Here is an 18,205-nt window from a genome sequence, read left to right as displayed (position 1 = left end):
AACCTGTCCATTTTTATAGTATATCTTATTGAGTAATGATAATTGTAGAGTAAGACTTTAGGTATCGATTTCCTTTGATCTCTTCTTCCATCACATAAACGTAAGTTTACGAGTATCTTACGTGCATAATACAATTGAATTTTATTATTGCACCGTGCAGTATGATACGGTATAATATAGTATGATAGTTCACAGTAATAATATAGCTCACCCTCAAAAGAACAAAAAAAAGACCCAAAGTAAACCACTCAAAGTAAGATAGGAATATTAATCACTAGATTTAGTCGATTTTACTTCGATTACAATCCTTCATTATACGCTCAAGTATGTACTATGGTCGATATCCTGAGCATAAATCAAGTATTATAATTATCGAGTGTAATATGAACTTGTAGTCGGTTAGGTTTTAAGCTTGACTAGTGCCTCTAGATATAAGTACTTTAGAAATTAAAACAATCTAGTGTTGATCTTGCAAAATAAACTTTTATTTACCAGATTTGTAGCGTCTTGTACCTCCTCCCATTCCTCTTCTCTTTAGTAATAATTTACTTTCAATTATCGATTCTTCCATTTTTAAGGCAATGGTAAATTTAATGATAGTAATATAAATTTTTTGGAGGCACTTATAATTGACGACACGAAACCAATTGCAATCTTCTATAAAAAAAAAATTGTTTAAGTCATGAATTTGAACTATCGCTGCATTCTTCTTACAATTAAATAAAATGTTTTGTTATTTACAATTTTGATAGAGACTTTTTATTTGATATCTTTGTAAAAAAATCTTCCGAGTTTAAAAATAGAAAAAATATTTTTATTTTATTTTCTTTAAATCAAACTACCTAAAATCTTTTTCTAATAAATATTTTTCCATCTTATAGTGTTTTCATAGGGAATCTTTTCTAGTTTCAACTAAATGAAATACATGATGTCATATTCTTTAAACAACTTTATAATACGTGACGTTAAACATGGTTTTGTCTTTCTGAATCTATCTTGAAGCATTGAAACATGTATAAGAAATATGTTTCCGTTTGCAACATACACGCTCGTGTGTATATATTGTATATATATGTATAGCATATATAAACATGCATTTAATTAAATACAATAAATAAATTTACATAAGTACAAATATTTCTAAATGCAATTCAAAATAATTGTAATATACATATATATAATATGATATAATTTATGTATACGTGAGTATATATACATACTTATACATGTAATAACTAATTATTAATTGTCAATTTGTTTTTGTTGATGCTCCATTGTTAATTTCGCTATCTCTTTACCTAATGTGTCAATATTGTCCTGTAAGAATAATAAAATTTTATTTTAAACGATAATAAATTGTAAAATCTTAATAAAGATGGAATATTATCTATTTAAAATAAAAAATTACATTAATTAATAAAAGAATAATTTTTGGAGCAGAAAAGTGATTCCCTTGTTTTAATTAAATTATAAAATTAAATTCCAAGAAATAAGGAATCTAGAGATTAACTCTAAACATTGTTTTAACGTGCAACCGCTCATATGTTTAATAGTTTAATATTAAATTATTTTGTACCTTCAAGGTGATGTTTTTCAGTAATGCGTCTTCGAGAACAGCTTGTAACTTTTGGTTTATTTCTAAAGAAAGTTCGAGAGTCATATTCTCATCCGAAACTCGATGATTGTAAACGGATGCCATTATACCTCCACGTCGGGCCAATTCCGCCTGCAAGTGTATATATCTCGTTCAGAATAAATGTATAAACATAAAATATAAATATACATGTGTATATGTATAAAAATTAATAACTTTGACAATGCTTCCTAACATTATTTAAAGAATCTGTTTTCTGACTTACTATATCTCTTCTGCTTTTGATATGCTTGGATACAAAAAACGAAAATATCTATTATTATAAAGATTTTAATCTAGTAAAAACAGAGCGATTTGAACGCAATATTTTTAATCCATCTTTATTCTATATATAAAATATAATTAAAAAACTTTCTTAATATACCTTGTATCTATCTCTTTCGTTACATGCCAAAGCTCCAAAGTTTTGATGTAAAATATAATTTTGTATTATTTTATCTTTCTTCTGTATGTCTTCGAGTAACATCTGTGTATGTCCTTTTAAAAAATCCAACTTTTCAGCTCTTTTTGCATTTATATTCTGGAGCTTGATAATGCGATCCACTAGCACTTGTTTATTAAGTTCTATGGAGTTAATGTGTTCACTATTAGCGTTGTTATCTGATAAGGCACCGTTTGATGTATCACCTAAAAGAAGAGATACAATCCACTATAAATTTACAACTCATTAACATTAATAAGGTATCGAATCAATATCGCACCTGCTAAGGAAGTATTAGATCCAGTCCTGGATGCAATATCCAACGAATTACTGGGAGATGTGGTTTCAAACGTTTCCAATTTTTTACGACATTGTTGCAATTCCCGTGTCATTTCTTTTATCGAAGCTTGGTGCTTTCTCTTTAATACTGCATTTTCGCCCTGACTATCCTCCAACTTCTGGGCAAAGTTCTGCGCAAGTTGAGTTTGTTCGGCGACATGTTTAGCCAGAATCTCGCACTCCTCCCTCCGTTTCTTCCGTTCTTGCGTCAAATCTCCCTCTAAAGTTTTAACTCTACCGGTCAATTCGTTGATACATTCACGTAGTGGTCCTTGTTCGGCCTCGAGATGATTTGTCTTTGTGTGAATCGCGATAAACTCCGATTGAAGACGCACGTTCTTGTCTGTTAATTTTTGCGTAAAGTCTAACATATTCGCTTCCTTCTGACGGCAGGATTGCATGTCGGATTGCAATTCCTCGTTGGTCGATTGTAATTGCAGCAATTTTGCTTCGGTTGACACTACGTATTCTTCTTTACTATAAAACAAATATAAAATTAATATTTGATCATTAAAATAATCATTAAATTATTTAACATTATAAAATCTGTAAGTTATGAAAATATAGTAGCTAAACAAATTTTAAACTCAAAATCAGTCACAGACAATCACTAAGTCAAAGAATTTGTGGATAAAAGACGTCTTGAAACTATATTTTTAATATGTAATTTTCTTATTTTTTACGTGTGTCCCACCTATAAGTTATTTTTTTTATATCTTCTATAATATTGTGTTAATATCTCATTTATGACATATAATATCGAAATTATAGTCTAACGTACTTACTGTTGCAATTGAAGTTTTAACGTTTCAAATTCGGAGACTTTATTTAATAATTCAGTGATTCGTTGCTGACGCTGATCCGCGACGAACCTTAAATCACTCAAGTCATTTTCATTATCTAATCGAACTTTCTCAGACTCTTGTACTGTTAAGCTAAGTTTCTTATTTTCTTCAATTAAGTTCTGCTGCTTAGATTTCAGTGCTTCTAGCTCCTTCTGCAATTGAAGCCTCAATGTTTCCTTGTCTTCCGTAACGTGCCTTTCCAAGATCAAACGTGCCTGATGCTCTTTCAGCTGTTGGTCCAACGTCACAGCCTTATTCTCTTCAGATTGCTGAAATTTACGGAATGATTCCTGCGTCTCGCGGCGTATCTGCTCGCACTCTTCTTTCATGTCATTTATTTTCATCTGCAACATATAGCGATCAATGGTTACATGATGTAATAAGATTGGATTAAGAGTTTCCGAAGTAAAAATTTAGGCAATCTAAAATATAATTTTCAACCTACTTTTCAGCAAGACTTGAATAACGTAAGAAACAAAATTGTATTGTGTTTTGCTTTACCAAAGATTTATCCAATTTCTGTTGAGTATCCTTCTGCGACTCCATTTCAGTCTTAAGCTTAGTTTGCGTCCACTTCAGCTTGATCTCTTTCAATTTAACATCCTCCTTCAAATTCTCTATCTCCTTTTGAAGATCGCTGACTTCGCGACACTTCCCGTCCAGAATGTTACATATTCTCGCGCGCTCACCCTGCGCTTGGCGCAATTTGCCTTGCAGTAACTCCTGATCCTTTTGAAGCTCCTTAACTTTGCGTTCCGTGGAATCCCTGGCTCTGTGCGTTGCATACACCGCGAATTAGAATTGACAAAGCAATCGTAGGTGAAATTTAATATCTAAATATTGATTTACACGAATAACGAAGTCAGTCATTGGCTGCTTATAATATGCCCGGCCTCCGGTTTTCGTGCTCTAAATCTTTTTCAGGCATGACCGACAAAGTGGCAACATACAAGAGTACGGAAACACCTTGAAGACACTCTCCCTTTTCTTTTATCAATTTGAGATACGTGTGGGTTGAAAATTATTTCTCTTATCTCAATGCTAAATTTTACAACTTTTGTCGATCCTGCCTAAAAAGTATCGCGGCTTACAAATTACAAATTATTCTCCCAACAAGTACCTTTGCGTATCGATCAACTGTTTCTCGCTGGTCACGTATCTCATGACCATGTTTTCCTTCTCCTTACTAACCGCGGCGCACTCCTTCTTCAGAGCCTCCTGCGTGTCCAGCGACGTGTTCAAGTCGGCCGTTAATTTATTTACAGTTTTCTCCAAGTTCTCCACTTGTAAGATAAGCGTATTCGCGCCCGCCTCGGTTTCCTGACAGCTGCTCGGTCGACTTAACTTCTTTAAATACTCCATTCTCTCCAGCAGTTTCGAATGCTCGAGTTTTAAACTGCCATAATCTTTCAACAAGGCAAGATACGACGAATGCTCCGACGAGCCGTATTTCAAGTTACTCGAATCTGCTAGTGCATCAATATCAGACGAGTCTTCCTTGCACGCGTCATCGTACAACTCGTCTGTCTGCAGACAACTCTTGTCCTCGCCCGTCCCCGCCGACGACACATCGCGTTCATCATCGATTACGTCACAATCTAATCTATTGAAGTCATTGTTTGTAAGTGCATGATATTTTTTTTTGCCCGATACTGTTTCATTCTCAAGATTGTTATTATATAACAGTCGTCCTTCAGAATCGTCGTACGTTTCATTTTTCTTCGTACACGCGTCTGCTTCTTTCTCGTTCTTACGCGTTACGCTCCCCGAGTTATCTTCGCTCCTGTCGTGATTTTGCCTCACCGCGCAGTCCGTCGTATTAATCCGATTGGTCGCGAAACCCGCATTTAATCTAAACGCTACGTTATCGGTGCCAAATCCCGCGGCATCGGTCTCCATCGATTTTATGGTGTGAATGATCGCCAGATGCTGCGGCAGAAGAACCTTTTCCATGATGTTCGTCGACTTCTCTGTGATGAAATCCAAAAAGTTGCGGCTCTTGTTCAAGAGCTGAACGTTCGACTGCATTATGTTCATCGGATTCGCCAGAAGAGACATTTTCACGAGTTTACTGTCATCGGCTAACGTCGGTCGAGTTGCCGAACCTCGCGCGTGAATACCTAGTGTCGGAGTTGAATTCCTCTTGCACACGTCCACAACTTGACCTCGCTCATTCATGCCGCCGTTCGTCCGTAATCGCGAATCCGGCGTTTCCTCGCAAAATCGCTTCGCTTCGGATACACCGCTTTCCGCGATCCTTCCTTCGAGACAATTTGTCTCCTGCTCATCCTCCGTCGAATCCCTCCGACACGTTTCAGTAGTCTTTTTATTTACGGAACATTCTGACTCGGATAAAGGATTTTTCAACTCGGTTGAACGATTGAACAACGTCTCTTCCTCGTCGGTGCAGGCTGTCGCTACGTTGCCCTGCGCGGGTGCATCCTTTCCAGACGCGTCGGCTCGATTTCTGACCGAGTACGAATCCAAGGACGGTATCGCGGGCAATGAGGCGCTCGTGCAGCGGGAATGTGAACTGCGAAGAGATTCCTCGTCGTACGAGAGGCGACTCTCGCTGCTGGATAACTGGCAAGCTTGAAGTCTGGCATTGGGATTATCGGCGATAGACTTGTCCCCCTCGAAAGTGACCGCTGAGCTGATGTTGCCCGTTGAACAATTTGATTTCACCGACCCAGGGTTCCGCCTCGATAACGCCGAGTCGCTTTTGCTTTCGAACATGTTGCTTCCACGACGATCGCCCCCAACTTGCAAAGTGTCATCCTGCATTGTCATTCCTGGCGCGAAAATAAAATTGATCGTCATTATCTTCCTCGGAAATTAATTAAGTGCTTAAAGACCATCGAATAATAGACTAAACTTGCACAAGGAACATACATATGTTGTCCGCGATCTACTTGGGGCTTCACGTTAATAAGATTTATCTTGGATCTGTATCTTTAATGAAAAAAAAGTCGAGATACCAAACTCTGCTCAATTATGCCCTGAAGAAAATGTTAATCATATCCCTCACCCTTGTACTATACATGTATCTTAAGCCTAATCTACAACGTGCTCCTTGCATCTAGAAACATTCTATTTTGTGGGCGATAAATACATTTAAAAAATTTGCGCAATTCGATACATTGTACAATCGTACGTTGTCGACAAAGTTTTCAAGCACTTTGATTTGCTTAAATAAAACAGAATGTTTCCAGATGCAAAGCACACACTGCAGACCAGGCTTTGGCTGCGTTCCGATATTCACTGCCAGTACTGAAAATGCATAGTATACGTGACGTAAACTATAGACTTTAAGTACTGGCAGTGAATATCGGAACGCAGCCTTTACAATCAACCATGACACGGGGCTGCTTTCCAGCAACGCACACACGCGACACTGTGCAACACAGTGACTCCGCTTAATCTTTGCCTGCCGATATTAAACGTGGATAAAACGATTCCGTGCGGTACACTGCGGTCAATCTGTGCCTCTCGCTGGAAAGCTGCACCCACTTGGAGAGACTCGACAGAAACAACAGCGTGTATCTCTACGGCGTCCCAGGACAACGCGCTTGATACGCCATTCGATTTCTCCTGGAAGAAAGAAAAGAGCGCAGGAAATAACAGTGGAGATTAGAGCGTTGCGGAAATAGCGCCCGCCCGTACGTTTTATCTCAAAGAACGCGCTCTTTCGCCGTTGATATTAGCCCGCGAGCTAATGCTGTGCACACAGCTGTGCGGGCTCTCGCGGGCTCGACGAATACGTCGCGCGTTCACCGGGGATTCCTACCCTCGAGCAGACGGACGTGGTGTCCCGCGGGCGAGTCGACCCGGTCGTGCTCCACGGCGAAATCTGTCCCGTCCCCGAAAGGCTCCGCGCTCTCGCCCATGCCTCGCCTGGCTGGGCCGTGTCTCACGACTTCGCGGTGTCCGCGAGGGGCCCGCCGAGGCCCGGCATTGCTGGCGGGTCGCGGGCCGCGGTGCGCATCCGAAACCACCCGCGAATAACGGACGGGGATACGTGTGTACCCGCGCGCGATAGTCGTCAACGTGCACGCCAACTGTCAACGCACAAACGTCAGTGTCGGTCGCACGGGCCGCGTCAACTCGGTCCCTGCTGGCGGCGAGCCCAGGCCGCGCATGCGCCGTTCCCAGCGGCACGTCGAGACTCGAGACACGGTGTAATTGGTGTAAAGATACCACTGATCTCTATATATGAGTGTCCTCGCCGCGGGTGCAGAGAGTGCTACACTTTGGGTCACCGGATCTGTTCTTTCTAGCTGAACTTGCTGCGCCAGTTAGGAGTTTATCTCCTTCCTGCCACACTGGAAGAAGAAAGATCAACTCTGAACTAGTGCAGCTCAGTTCAGCTGAAGAGTGACGACACTTTCCCTCGCAGCTGAGCTTATCTCCTCTCCATGATATTATTGAGACGTCGTTTAACCGGTTGACACCGGTTTACGTTTCGCGGTTACGCCGTTGGCCCCCGCGGCGAAAGAAGAGTAAACACTGCGAACAGTCCGTTCGCAACGTCAACACTATGAGTTTACGCTCGAAGATATTACGCGGAATGAGACAGAGGTATACAATCTAGATGTACTGGCTTCGCCCTCTTAAAACTATTAAATTAACTATTCCACCCTTTGCGGCGCGTACGGATGATTTCTGCGAGTTTCACGCGCCGCCAATTCGTTCCAGGTCGCAGGTACCGCTGCTGCAGGTGGCGGTGAGAAGGTACAATGCCTGCCGGCAATGCCCCACGCAGAGGGAGCGTGGCTCCAGCAGGGACGCGCGTGATCCCGCTGTGTTGTACACGACGTGCATGACCTTCGCCGCCTTAGGTATATCTTACTACATTTTCAAACACAAGAGACGAAGCGTCTATGCTCTCAGCGCGGCCGAGCCGAGCGTACACTGTGGTGAATTGCGAAAGGACATGAAGACCTACACCTTGGAGGAGGTGGGCAGGCACGACAGCAAAGAGAAGCGCATCTGGGTCACCTTTGGCCAGGGCGTGTATGACATCACGGATTTCGTCGAGAAGCATCCGGGTGGTCCGTCCAAGATCCTGATGGCCGCCGGGGGATCCATCGATCCGTTCTGGAGCATCTTCGCGAATCACAACACGCCGGAGATTCGCGAGCTGCTGGAGTCCATGAGGATCGGAAATATATCGGCGGCGGACGCCGAGTCTAATACAAGCGACTCGTACGATCCGTACGCGAACGAGCCCGCCAGGCACAAGGCCCTGACGATCAACGGCCACAAGCCCTTCTGCGCGGAACCGGCATCGCCGCTGTTGACCGAGAGTTTTCTCACGCCGGCGTGAGTGTACATTATTTAAATTGCTTGTCTTTCGTTTTATGAGAGAGGAAAGTCCCCTATTATGAGGTAGCCGGGTTTCTGCTAAATTAATAGGCGTCGTCTGTTGATTCCAGCATGAATTTATTGCCCTTTCATTGGTGGATTGTGGTAATCGTTGCGTCAAAAGCGTTTGCGATTGAATTTGGGCGTTGAAAACCTGCTGTCTCACATTAGAAGCCTGTCTTGTAATAGAGAACTTCACATGTTTCAATTTGGTCCCGCGGATATTTACGCCCTGCTGTTTTTCAGTGACTTCTTTTATGTGAGAAATCACTTGCCCGTTCCTCAGATAGACTTGAAGGATTACACGCTAGAATTGGCGATAGAAGGGACGACCAAAAAGACGCTCGACTTCGAAGCGATAACAAAGTATAAGAAGAGGACGATAACAGCGGCTGTAATGTGCGGCGGAAACAGGCGCTCGGAAATGTCCAAGGTAGATCCGTCGAAGAATAAGGAATTGCCGCTCAAATTCGCTGAAATTAATGGCAGATACGTGGCGTTTAATTTTGATTACAGGTAAAGAAATTGAAAGGCATTAACTGGAACGTTGGCGCTGTTGGAAATGCAACCTGGACGGGTGTACTATTGTGCGACGTATTGAAAGATTTAGGAATCGATGAAGATGCCTTTGATCACGTTCAGGTATTTTCCGCGATAAAAGTAGCCTCATTTTACATAAGTATACTATATTTAAACCTCCCAGTAATAGTAATTCTTTAATAAAATTTGTATGGCTCAAATGTGATAAACACAAATTTGAAGGAGTGGAGGACTAAGAGCCGTGACAGGGTGTTAATGTCTAAATATTTCATACCTTTAATATTGTGCACAATTAATAAACTATCGCAGCAAGTAATTTATCATTCACATCGGAAAGGCACTGAGAAAAGTTTATATTATTTTTGTCAGTTTGAAGGATACGATCTAGATCCAGCTGGTATGCCGTATGGAGCAAGCATTCCTATCTGTAAAGCAATGGACCCGAGAGCGGACGTGATCCTGGCGTATGAAATGAACGGTGAACCGTTGAGCAAAGATCACGGATTTCCGATTAGGGTAATCGTGCCTGGTGTCGTGGGCGCTAGGAACGTGAAATGGCTGAGTATGGAAAACTCTCAAGAGCCCGATTGCGCATAATCACTGAATTTGCGCTTATATTAAGCTATACTTTCAGGTAAAATTATCGTATCGAAGGAAGAGAGTCCGTCGCAGTGGCAACAGGGCGATTACAAGGGTTTCTCTCCAAGCACAGATTGGGACAATGTGGACTTCAGTAAATCGCCCGCGATACAAGAAATGCCTGTAATATCGGCGATATGCGACCCGCAAAATTCGGATGTGGTCGAAATCAAGAATGGGAAAATTCAAGTGAAAGGTAAAATCGCACATGGAGCGATCACGTGGCACCGAATTGCAACACGAATCGGCTTCATTATTTTGCGACAAGCGTCGTATCCTAAATTTCGTTAATGTTTGTAAAATAAAATTGCCATTTTAGGCTACGCGTGGTCCGGTGGTGGCCGGAAGATAATCCGTATCGACGTCACTAATGATAAAGGTGAGAAAGGCAACCCAGCGAGAAATGACTCGTCGATTGATGTCGAAATGTCGAGTCGATTATTTTGCTTCCTTTTAACGATCCCTCATTGACATTTCTTTTCGCTGTTTACAAAGGCAAGACCTGGCACACGGCAGATTTCACGGAAGATCTTGAGGCGAAGCAAGGCCGATACTGGAGTTGGACGTTGTGGAACGTGGAACTTCCTGTGAGCAAGAATTCAAAAGAGGTTGAAATCTGGGCTAAAGCAGTCGATTCGGCGTACAATGTGCAACCAGAAAGCTTCGAGAACATCTATAACATACGAGGATTGCTCTGCAACGCGTATCACAAAATCAAAATTCAACTGAAGCAATGAATTGACTTTACGTTGATCACACAATTTATGTTGAACCATGCGAGTCAAAAATCTAATACTCCGCAAAAGATTTGTGATATTACCGTATGAAGAGATTTTGGATATATTTGGAGGAAATTGCGGTTCTTCCAAGCTGATTCTTCAAACATTCTTTTCTCTAAACTACGACGAAGGTGCAATAATTCTTAGATATAAATCATTGTTAAAGATTGGTTTCTTCAAATTGCCAGTGTAACTAAAGTTCCAAATTTTATTCGACCACAGCCTAGAGTGTAGGGAGGTCCAGGTTCAAACCCTGACTGAGGTAATATTTTTCGCAATAACTTTTCTGCATTGGCAGAGAAATTAACAAATGTGGCCAGCTGTGGCCGAATAAAATTTGCATTTTTATAAATAATTATGTATTATAATGAATTAATATTGTGTAATTGTCGCAGTTATACACAATTTTGTACGAACAATCTGAGCAATAATATTTGCGTGAAGTCACGAGAGTTTGTAACAATGAATTGCATTGTCCTTCCTTCGGTCTGTAAACGAATGTAAGGAATTTTTAATAAAGTTATATACATCGATTGAGAATGTAGAGAAGCTCCACGCTTCTAAATGCAATCTGTAAACTTTTTTGAATTAGCGGTTCTGAATTCGGAATTTCGCGCTCTTGCCGCACGAGGTCTTCGATATCTTCGAGATCAATTCGAGGAGAGAATGCGCACGCTCGCCGATAAGTTGGTTTTATAACCTAGAAGCACTATTTTTTTTAACCGAACAATATCGAATGTAAAGACTGGCTGCCTCGCAATATATTTACAATATATAAATTCCAGGAAGTTTGGTGAGAATTTAACATTGGGTAATCCTTCGTTGATCTCTACAATTTTACATCTTTCAGGCCACGATAGACTTAACAGATCATGTAACGATGTTGCACTAAAATGTTATATTTATATTATGCATGTTGATTTTGACAAATATATAATCGTTTGATTAACTATACAGGGAGTTAGGTGAATATGCAGGATGCATTGTGCGGTTTTGCAAAATGTTGTTTGAAGAAAATTTAATATTATCAGGAACATATTGTTGCGAGAGCATTGTACTTACGTGTCGACACGTTTCTAGAGTTTGAATATGAACGGAGGCAAATAACTAAGCTGTACCAATGGCTATGAGGAAGAGGAGTGGCTCCGGTGCCAAGCGTCAACACAAATGCAAGCTGGTGCCGATCTACGAGAGTTTCTTCAAGGGCGAAGACCTGACGCTAGCTCATCCAAATTTCTGGAATGAACTGTTCCTCATTAAACCCATGGTGCGTGTCCTGGTACCGGCTATTGCTATTTTTTTATCTGCCTGGTACGATCGTTCCATCGTTTCAGGTACCTCACATCGAAAATGAAATTCTGCATATGACGTCGGAGCAGCTAAACGCTAGCAAGGAAAATCTGAACGCATTGGTGTGCCACTGTGTCGACACGTTGGTCGACGAGCATCCATTTAGAATAGTGTACGCGCTGCAAACCTTGGCGGCCGTCATCCAGTCTATGTACAAGAAGGCCAATCAGGGGGACTATGGATTTAATTTGATAGATATTCTGGTGGGCTTCGACTCCGCGGAGCAACGGATGACCACGCTAATGCAGCATTGTAATAATTTTTTAACAGGTAACATACAGCCAGTAATTTCAGAGCGTTACTCTCGAAACGGATCACAATTTATCTAGCGCTTATTATATATAGAGGAAAGTCCTCTTATGAGATAGCAGGTTTACAACGCCCAAATTCAATCGCAAATCTTTCGCAACGGTTACGCAGTCTAATGAATTTGCCACTAGACAAATTTTACCGCAAGGACAATGAATTCACGATGGAATCAGATGACGCCTATTAATTTAACAGAAATCCCCCCCACTATTTCATATTAGGAGTCTATCGCATAATAGGGGACTTTCCTTTGTTTAAAAAAAAAATTAATAACAATGGGAGAGAAGAATATGCGTTTCTCTTTTAGGTGAATATCCAGATAGTTTGAAAGCTTTGTGCCTGAAATTGTTATTAATAATAGTTACCGGTATGGATAATATCAGCCAAAATACCTTACTGGAATATGTGATGTTAAACAGCGTTTTCGAATCGCTCATTCAAGTACGTTGGACACTCGCGAACCGTAATTCCTCTTGAGACTTTTCCTTCAAGAAAATTCGCAATTCTGAACGAAGTTCGATTTTACTAATAGCCGCTCGTATCACTTTGTGATGTAGTTACTGAGAGATACAGCTGCTAGAAATCGCCACGGTCACGATGCGGTCTTACTGCTGACGCTTCTAGTCAACTATCGGAAATACGAAAGTGCAAATCCTTATATCGTCAAGTTGTCAATTTTGGACGATGAATTAGCTCTCAACGGGTACGGACAAGCTATATCGAGTTCGCTGACGGAATTTTGCCGGCAATTCGCTCAGCAAAGAGCAGGTATTGCGAACACAATAACAGTCCATTGTGGCAACGTACCGTTTAGACAATCAATATACAACGTAAACGTGTTCCAGTATGACAATAATGCGACAAATTTTCAGAAATACAAGCGTCTTGGCTGTCTTCGTTAACTAGTATAGTTGGTAGCATGTTCGTCGGCGAGGAAGAAGCGAAAACGCAACAAGTTCGCGCGAATAACGCCCTACTTTTGGCTTTGTACGAAGCTACGCACTTAAATCGTAATTTTGTAACTACTTTGGCCTATACGCAAAGCGATACCAGCGCACCCCCGTCGCCGAATAATACCCTGGGTCCAAACGCGGTAGCTCCTGGTGCCTCGCCACCCGATGTGATGGCCCAGCCGTTCAATCTACTAGCAACCTTCCTGCAGTATTGGTGAGAAGAAAAGGAATTAAGTTATTAAGATGTGTTTTCTAGTTCACCGCTTAACAATTGTGAGATATCCGTCTTTGCGTTACAGTTCGATAGTTATGCAAGTAATTCGAACGGAGGCTATAATGAATAATGTGAAACTGTGCTTCTTGATACTAAGCTGCATCGCGGAGGACCAATATGCAAACAGTTTAATGCACGACGCGAATTTGGCATTCAGAGTTCAGTTACACAGAGTACCTATGCACCATAGAAAGTTGCAGGACAAGGCAGCTCCGGCTCAACCGCTTGCCGCTACCTTACTCGGTATCTTTTCAGTATATGTTTCAGAAGTTATATGTTCTCTCAAAATATAATAAGAAGTCAAACATGGGCAGAGTTCCATCGGTGCTGAAGCATTGGCGGCTTTCAGCTTATCAAATATTTTGCAACTACAAGTTGTCTAAATTTCGAGACGAGTTACAAGAAATTGATGAATATTTTGAACGCCCGTTTTTCGTCGCGCCACTTGAAAGGATTGTTATCGTGCCATTGCAGATCTGCTCGTCGAGTTCGTGGCGTCGCACATGATGAAGAAATTTCCGCTCGAGTTATATCATCAGTGTATCGGCGTTTTGCAAAGATTACTGTGCTATCAGAAAAGGTGCCGCGTGAGGCTTGGCTATCAGTGGCGGGATCTTTGGACCGCGTTAATCAATCTACTTAAATTTTTAACAACGCACGAAAGCCATCTTATTAAAAAAATGAACATATTTCCTTTAGCTATTCAGGTAATGAGACATTTGAAAAATTGCATCGTCGTACGATCGAACAATATGACACCTTGGCTACTTTTGACAGGTGGTGAACATTTTAAATTTCTTTATCACGTACGCCGATACATTCCTATCGTCGCCCAATAGTTACGACGAATTGTTTTACGAAATTATTCGCATGAGACTTATCTTCACCAATCTAAATGCCATGGGTAAGTAGCTGATAATGGTACAAGATTTTCATTCCACAAACGAATTAGAACAAATAGTAAATGACAGTATTTTATAATGAATATGTCTGGAAATGTTCTAGCACTCAGGTATTCGACTAGTGAATCGTACGAGTACAAAGAACACGCGCTCAAATTAACGAATTCTCTCGTCAATGTGAGGGATATAGTAAATCATTTTCCACCAAAGATAGCTGCGTGGCTGGCGAAGGAAAGCCTGTCGACACCGACGGAACAACAAATTCTAGCTATTATAATACAGAATTACGACAGTCTGGCTTTAAAACTGCAGGATAATCTCGATCAGTACGAGAGATACTCGGAAAAGCCTAATCATACTGCGTTTTTCGAGGAGATGGTAACAAAATACATTCATATACTTGCTTTGCTTCAAAATTTTGATATTGAAACGACATTTTAAACGTCATTGCTTTTAGGTGACTGGAGTGATCGTGGACACACGGGCTTCGATAGATCTTAATACTTTAGATACGCAAACTATATTAGAAGAGCTTTCGAATATTTCATAAAATGTAAAAGCGTATATATTGCAATATATTTTCAATATTGTGTGTTATTGCATTGTTATGACTTATCCTCCTCTTATACGTATATTCCCAGTAAGTTTATCTTATAATCAAAGATGAATACATACGGAGATATGTCTGAAAATTGTTTAACGTCTTATTATTTTTTTCGAGGTTTGTTATAATTCTTCAGTTTCTTACCTTTCGTATTTTCTAAGAATAACATCCTCTAAAATATTCTGTGTGTGAATAATGCAAAGACTATCACACGAACAATAAGAAACTGCTATTATTCATGAAAATGTACAGTCACATTGTAAAGATATATAAAAATACAACTTAGTTTTATTCCCTACATACTGTATATGTATCGTTTCTTAATTTTTACAATTTATATTACCAAAATAATCGCTTATCTGATCCAATGATAATTCTTGATAAGTCGAATTGTTCACATCGTGAATTTCGAATAGAGGAACCGATTGGGTTGCCGCTTTGCCAATGACAATTATGTAAGGGTAGCCCGATGCACGCGCGAGTATCAGCCGTTTACCGATCGTGTGTTGCGTGCGATCGTCCAATATCGTGTCGATGTCCCGCTTGCAAAGTATCTCGGACAGTTGCTCGACATAGACGGACGTACCGTCTTCTTTGCTTCCAGCCTGCAAATCCCAATTCAATATATAACAAGGAATACACTTCAACGGGTGTAAAAGCCCGTGTTCGTCGTTTTACTACCTTTGGTGGTACGATGCATACAGTGTATGGCGCTAACTTTGCGGGCCACCTTATTTCGTTATTCGTCGACAAGATTTCGACAGCTAACATAATGATACGACTTAATCCGAGACCGAAACAGCCCATTACCAAAGGTTTCGATTTTCTCCCTTCGTTACTGTGCTCCACGTACGTCGCTTGTAATGGCTGCGAATACTTTACGTCTAATAAAAATGTATGCCCCACCTGCGATCACCGTTTCATGAAAATGCAACATATCTTTTGCGTGAGCCTTGCATCCTCGGTCAATTGTTTAAAACAACATTTTTCATAGAAATCCCTACGTTACCTCGGCAGCAGCGTGTCGTTGCAGTTCGCTTTTACATTCTGGACAACTCGTCGTGGTGGAAACGGTCTGATTAATGGATAAATTGCACGAGGGGCACTGAAGTATCGTGTCTTCGCCAATGTCGGACGCATAATGATATTCGTGTGACATCAGGCCTCCGATTGTCCCCACATCACCTATGCCTTTTAATAATCATCAACAATTAATCCCACACGGCCTCTCCAACGTTACAACTATGCGTCTATAACGATTCCGGTATGTAATTACAAGTGTCAATTACTTTTCGTGTACTTTATACCAATCTGCCTAAAAATATTGTTGTAAGACTCGCAGACTAAATCGTACGTGTGTCGCGCGTTGACCAAGCTAGAATCGAACGTATATAAATCTTTCATGATGAATTCTCGGCTACGTAGGAAACCATGCCGTGGTTTCATCTCGTCCCGCCATTTGCTCGAAATCTGATACAACTTCAACGGTAATGATTTAGCGGAGAGATCTCCTGCCGACGATACCACATCACAGATTGCTTCCTCATATGTCTGCAATGACACAAGTTTATTCAAGAGCGCCCTTTCACGTTAACAAAGTTAGCATTCATGTACTTTCGGCTGAAACGTCAAAACTGAACACGTTACACACTCGACGCAAAAGACTATTTCTATTGAGCTCTGAAATACTTTTTATTAATTGAAATAGCGCGTCATCAGCTTTGCTACTCTAGAAAGAAACTTTTCAATCTCTCCTTGTCTCTCGCCAAAAGACTCGGACCTAAAATTTTTACCCAAAATAAAACTTGGTACGGAAACGTGGCATACTTCTTACTCACCGGGCTCAATATATATTCCTTCTTGTGTCTATCCGTAAGTGTAAACAGCTCTGCTTTACCGGAGTCATACCTGCCAGTTTTCCTCCACAGCGCGGCGGGAGTTAACGCTGGGAGCAATATTTTCTCCGCGCCGATGTTTGCCATTTCTTTGTCGACGAGCTCGATTAACTTATTGAAAATCCGCACCCCTAATGGCAGCAGGGCGAACATGCCAACGCTGACTGGTTTGATGATTCCATAATTGAGCATCAGCTGAAATCACATTGAAAAGATTAGAAATCAAGTTGAAGAAGAACCAATTCGGACACTTTTATGAAGTGCATAAAACTTAAAGGAACCTTCAAGCCTAATCTACAAGGTGTTCTTTGCGTCTAGAAACGTTCTATCTCTTGTAGCCAATAAATACATTTAAAAAAAGAGCGAGAACAAGTGTCACAAGACACTTTGTCCAAGAAACCTTAGCGTTTTCATTTTAATTAATGCTTAAACAAGTACCTTATGACTTTTAGATATAACTTCCGCCCTCTCTCCGCTCTCGCTCGACAGCGGCTGAAACACCCTGGACATCCGAGTCAGACGAACAAATTTTGTTTTACCTGCCATGTCGGCAAAATGTTTATGTACGTTATAACAATGCACGTGTGGGAGAGCACGCCGGTCAATCGCACGAATAGCGCTCGTCGGCGAATCGAATGGTCCGGCCGTAAGGGCGGCGCTCAATCAGCTGTTTCATCACTGAGCTCGCAGCGCCGTCTGTAAACTTTCACGTGAATCAAAATTAAAGGGAACGCAAGCTTTATTCGCGTTTAAATGGCAATATTCCTCAGTTTACGGAAAAAAATGTAACTGAGTTAAGTTACAGTTAGAAATGGAGAGGCAGTAACAAAGTTAAGTTAGAGTTACCAAAAAAAAAGCAACTATAACTGTAACTTCGGGTGCTTACGAAGAAGCGCTCGGAGTTAGGTTTGGGTCGGACATGCGTACGCCTCTCAATGATTCATGTATTTCATGTCTTGCCCGAACTGTCTCTAATAGCAACCCGGGTTACTCGGGTCGCTCGGGTCTCAATCGGCCTGCCCAAACCCGAGTAAGGGCCAGTTTCACAAACGTCGGTTAACTGCTAACCGAAGGTTAACTGATCCTCTGTCTCTTCTTAGAGAACAAGATAGAAAAAGATAGGGCGTTGACTGAACTCTGGTTAACACGTTTGTGAAACTGGCCCTTAGGCCCGGTTTCACCAACGCGAGTTAATCTAATCGGTCGGTTAACTTAGCAGGGTGCCAACATAAAACTTCTTTATTAACCTATTTTCTTGGTTAATAAAGAAGTTTTATGTTGGCACCCTGTCAAGTTAACCGACCGATTAGATTAACTCGCGTTGGTGAAACCGGGCC

General features: G+C 41.1%; 4 protein-coding genes across 6 annotated transcripts in view; 2 read left to right on the top strand and 2 right to left on the bottom strand.

The window, feature by feature from the left end:
* Window positions 1–265: 265 nt before the first annotated feature.
* LOC105563783 (coiled-coil domain-containing protein 186-like) lies at window positions 266–7,315 on the bottom strand. 2 transcript variants are annotated; one of them, XM_012015687.1, is made up of 10 exons: window positions 7,047–7,315; window positions 4,380–6,051; window positions 3,761–4,031; window positions 3,200–3,603; window positions 2,356–2,891; window positions 2,019–2,281; window positions 1,860–1,883; window positions 1,577–1,726; window positions 1,221–1,317; window positions 266–657 (listed from the first exon to the last, which is right to left on the bottom strand). In XM_012015687.1, the coding sequence occupies exons 1-9, from the start codon at window positions 7,144–7,146 to the stop codon at window positions 1,243–1,245; spliced, it is 3,495 nt and encodes a 1,164-aa protein (XP_011871077.1). In that variant the 5' UTR covers window positions 7,147–7,315; the 3' UTR covers window positions 266–657; window positions 1,221–1,242. The 2 variants fall into 2 exon arrangements, with proteins under 2 accessions (XP_011871077.1, XP_011871078.1); XM_012015688.1 differs by lacking the exons at window positions 266–657; window positions 1,860–1,883 and having other exon boundaries at window positions 1,185–1,317; window positions 7,047–7,314.
* A 266-nt stretch (window positions 7,316–7,581) lies between these two features.
* LOC105563784 (sulfite oxidase-like) lies at window positions 7,582–10,813 on the top strand. The gene is made up of 8 exons (XM_012015689.1): window positions 7,582–7,837; window positions 7,955–8,581; window positions 8,870–9,056; window positions 9,140–9,265; window positions 9,533–9,725; window positions 9,798–9,998; window positions 10,122–10,181; window positions 10,298–10,813. Exons 1-8 carry the CDS (start codon window positions 7,797–7,799, stop codon window positions 10,537–10,539), a joined length of 1,677 nt encoding a protein of 558 aa, XP_011871079.1. The 5' UTR covers window positions 7,582–7,796; the 3' UTR covers window positions 10,540–10,813.
* A 366-nt stretch (window positions 10,814–11,179) lies between these two features.
* LOC105563786 (UPF0668 protein C10orf76 homolog) lies at window positions 11,180–14,966 on the top strand. Of its 2 annotated transcripts, none has more exons than XM_012015690.1 (11): window positions 11,180–11,374; window positions 11,662–11,848; window positions 11,916–12,201; window positions 12,548–12,681; window positions 12,798–13,008; window positions 13,113–13,407; window positions 13,493–13,710; window positions 13,942–14,174; window positions 14,245–14,371; window positions 14,473–14,747; window positions 14,827–14,966. In XM_012015690.1, exons 2-11 carry the CDS (start codon window positions 11,702–11,704, stop codon window positions 14,917–14,919), a joined length of 2,019 nt encoding a protein of 672 aa, XP_011871080.1. In that variant the 5' UTR covers window positions 11,180–11,374; window positions 11,662–11,701; the 3' UTR covers window positions 14,920–14,966. The 2 variants fall into 2 exon arrangements, with proteins under 2 accessions (XP_011871080.1, XP_011871081.1); XM_012015691.1 differs by having other exon boundaries at window positions 11,180–11,392.
* A 221-nt stretch (window positions 14,967–15,187) lies between these two features.
* The window catches only part of LOC105563778 (probable proline--tRNA ligase, mitochondrial), an 8,300-nt gene continuing 5,282 nt past the window's right edge, over window positions 15,188–18,205 (bottom strand). Inside the window, exons 2-7 of the mRNA XM_012015680.1 lie at window positions 17,307–17,571; window positions 16,812–17,063; window positions 16,263–16,524; window positions 15,983–16,164; window positions 15,655–15,879; window positions 15,188–15,578 (exon numbers count right to left, since the gene is read on the bottom strand). Of these exons, the coding sequence (XP_011871070.1) occupies window positions 15,294–15,578; window positions 15,655–15,879; window positions 15,983–16,164; window positions 16,263–16,524; window positions 16,812–17,063; window positions 17,307–17,414 (1,314 nt within the window). The 5' untranslated portion in view covers window positions 17,415–17,571 and the 3' untranslated portion in view covers window positions 15,188–15,293. The remainder of the gene's footprint in view (window positions 15,579–15,654; window positions 15,880–15,982; window positions 16,165–16,262; window positions 16,525–16,811; window positions 17,064–17,306; window positions 17,572–18,205) is intronic.

This window comes from Vollenhovia emeryi, unplaced genomic scaffold, assembly GCF_000949405.1.
Source record: "Vollenhovia emeryi isolate VEMERY1.0 unplaced genomic scaffold, V.emery_V1.0 DF939172.1, whole genome shotgun sequence".
In the NCBI taxonomy this organism is placed as follows: domain Eukaryota; kingdom Metazoa; phylum Arthropoda; class Insecta; order Hymenoptera; family Formicidae; genus Vollenhovia; species Vollenhovia emeryi.
The sequence above is the reverse complement of the archived record's forward strand: the minus strand, read 5'-3'. Positions and strand labels throughout refer to the sequence as shown.

What these genes read in the sequence shown, in the direction of transcription:
- LOC105563783 (XM_012015687.1), bottom strand. Translation starts at nt 7,146, where the DNA reads ATGGGCGAGAGCGCGGAGCCTTTCGGGGACGGGACAGATTTCGCCGTG. An exon ending in CCACGTCCGTCTGCTCGAGG is followed by an intron (nt 6,052 to 7,046) that starts GTAGGAATCCCC and finishes TTTTCGCGCCAG; the next exon opens with GAATGACAATGCAGGATGAC. An exon ending in TTAAAACTTCAATTGCAACA is followed by an intron (nt 2,892 to 3,199) that starts GTAAGTACGTTA and finishes TTTGTTTTATAG; the next exon opens with TAAAGAAGAATACGTAGTGT.
- LOC105563784 (XM_012015689.1), top strand. Translation starts at nt 7,797, where the DNA reads ATGAGTTTACGCTCGAAGATATTACGCGGAATGAGACAGAG. An exon ending in TAGGAACGTGAAATGGCTGA is followed by an intron (nt 9,726 to 9,797) that starts GTATGGAAAACT and finishes CTATACTTTCAG; the next exon opens with GTAAAATTATCGTATCGAAG. An exon ending in CGACGTCACTAATGATAAAG is followed by an intron (nt 10,182 to 10,297) that starts GTGAGAAAGGCA and finishes CTGTTTACAAAG; the next exon opens with GCAAGACCTGGCACACGGCA.
- LOC105563786 (XM_012015690.1), top strand. Translation starts at nt 11,702, where the DNA reads ATGGCTATGAGGAAGAGGAGTGGCTCCGGTGCCAAGCGTCAACACAAA. An exon ending in TTGTAATAATTTTTTAACAG is followed by an intron (nt 12,202 to 12,547) that starts GTAACATACAGC and finishes TTTCTCTTTTAG; the next exon opens with GTGAATATCCAGATAGTTTG. An exon ending in GCTTGCCGCTACCTTACTCG is followed by an intron (nt 13,711 to 13,941) that starts GTATCTTTTCAG and finishes GTGCCATTGCAG; the next exon opens with ATCTGCTCGTCGAGTTCGTG.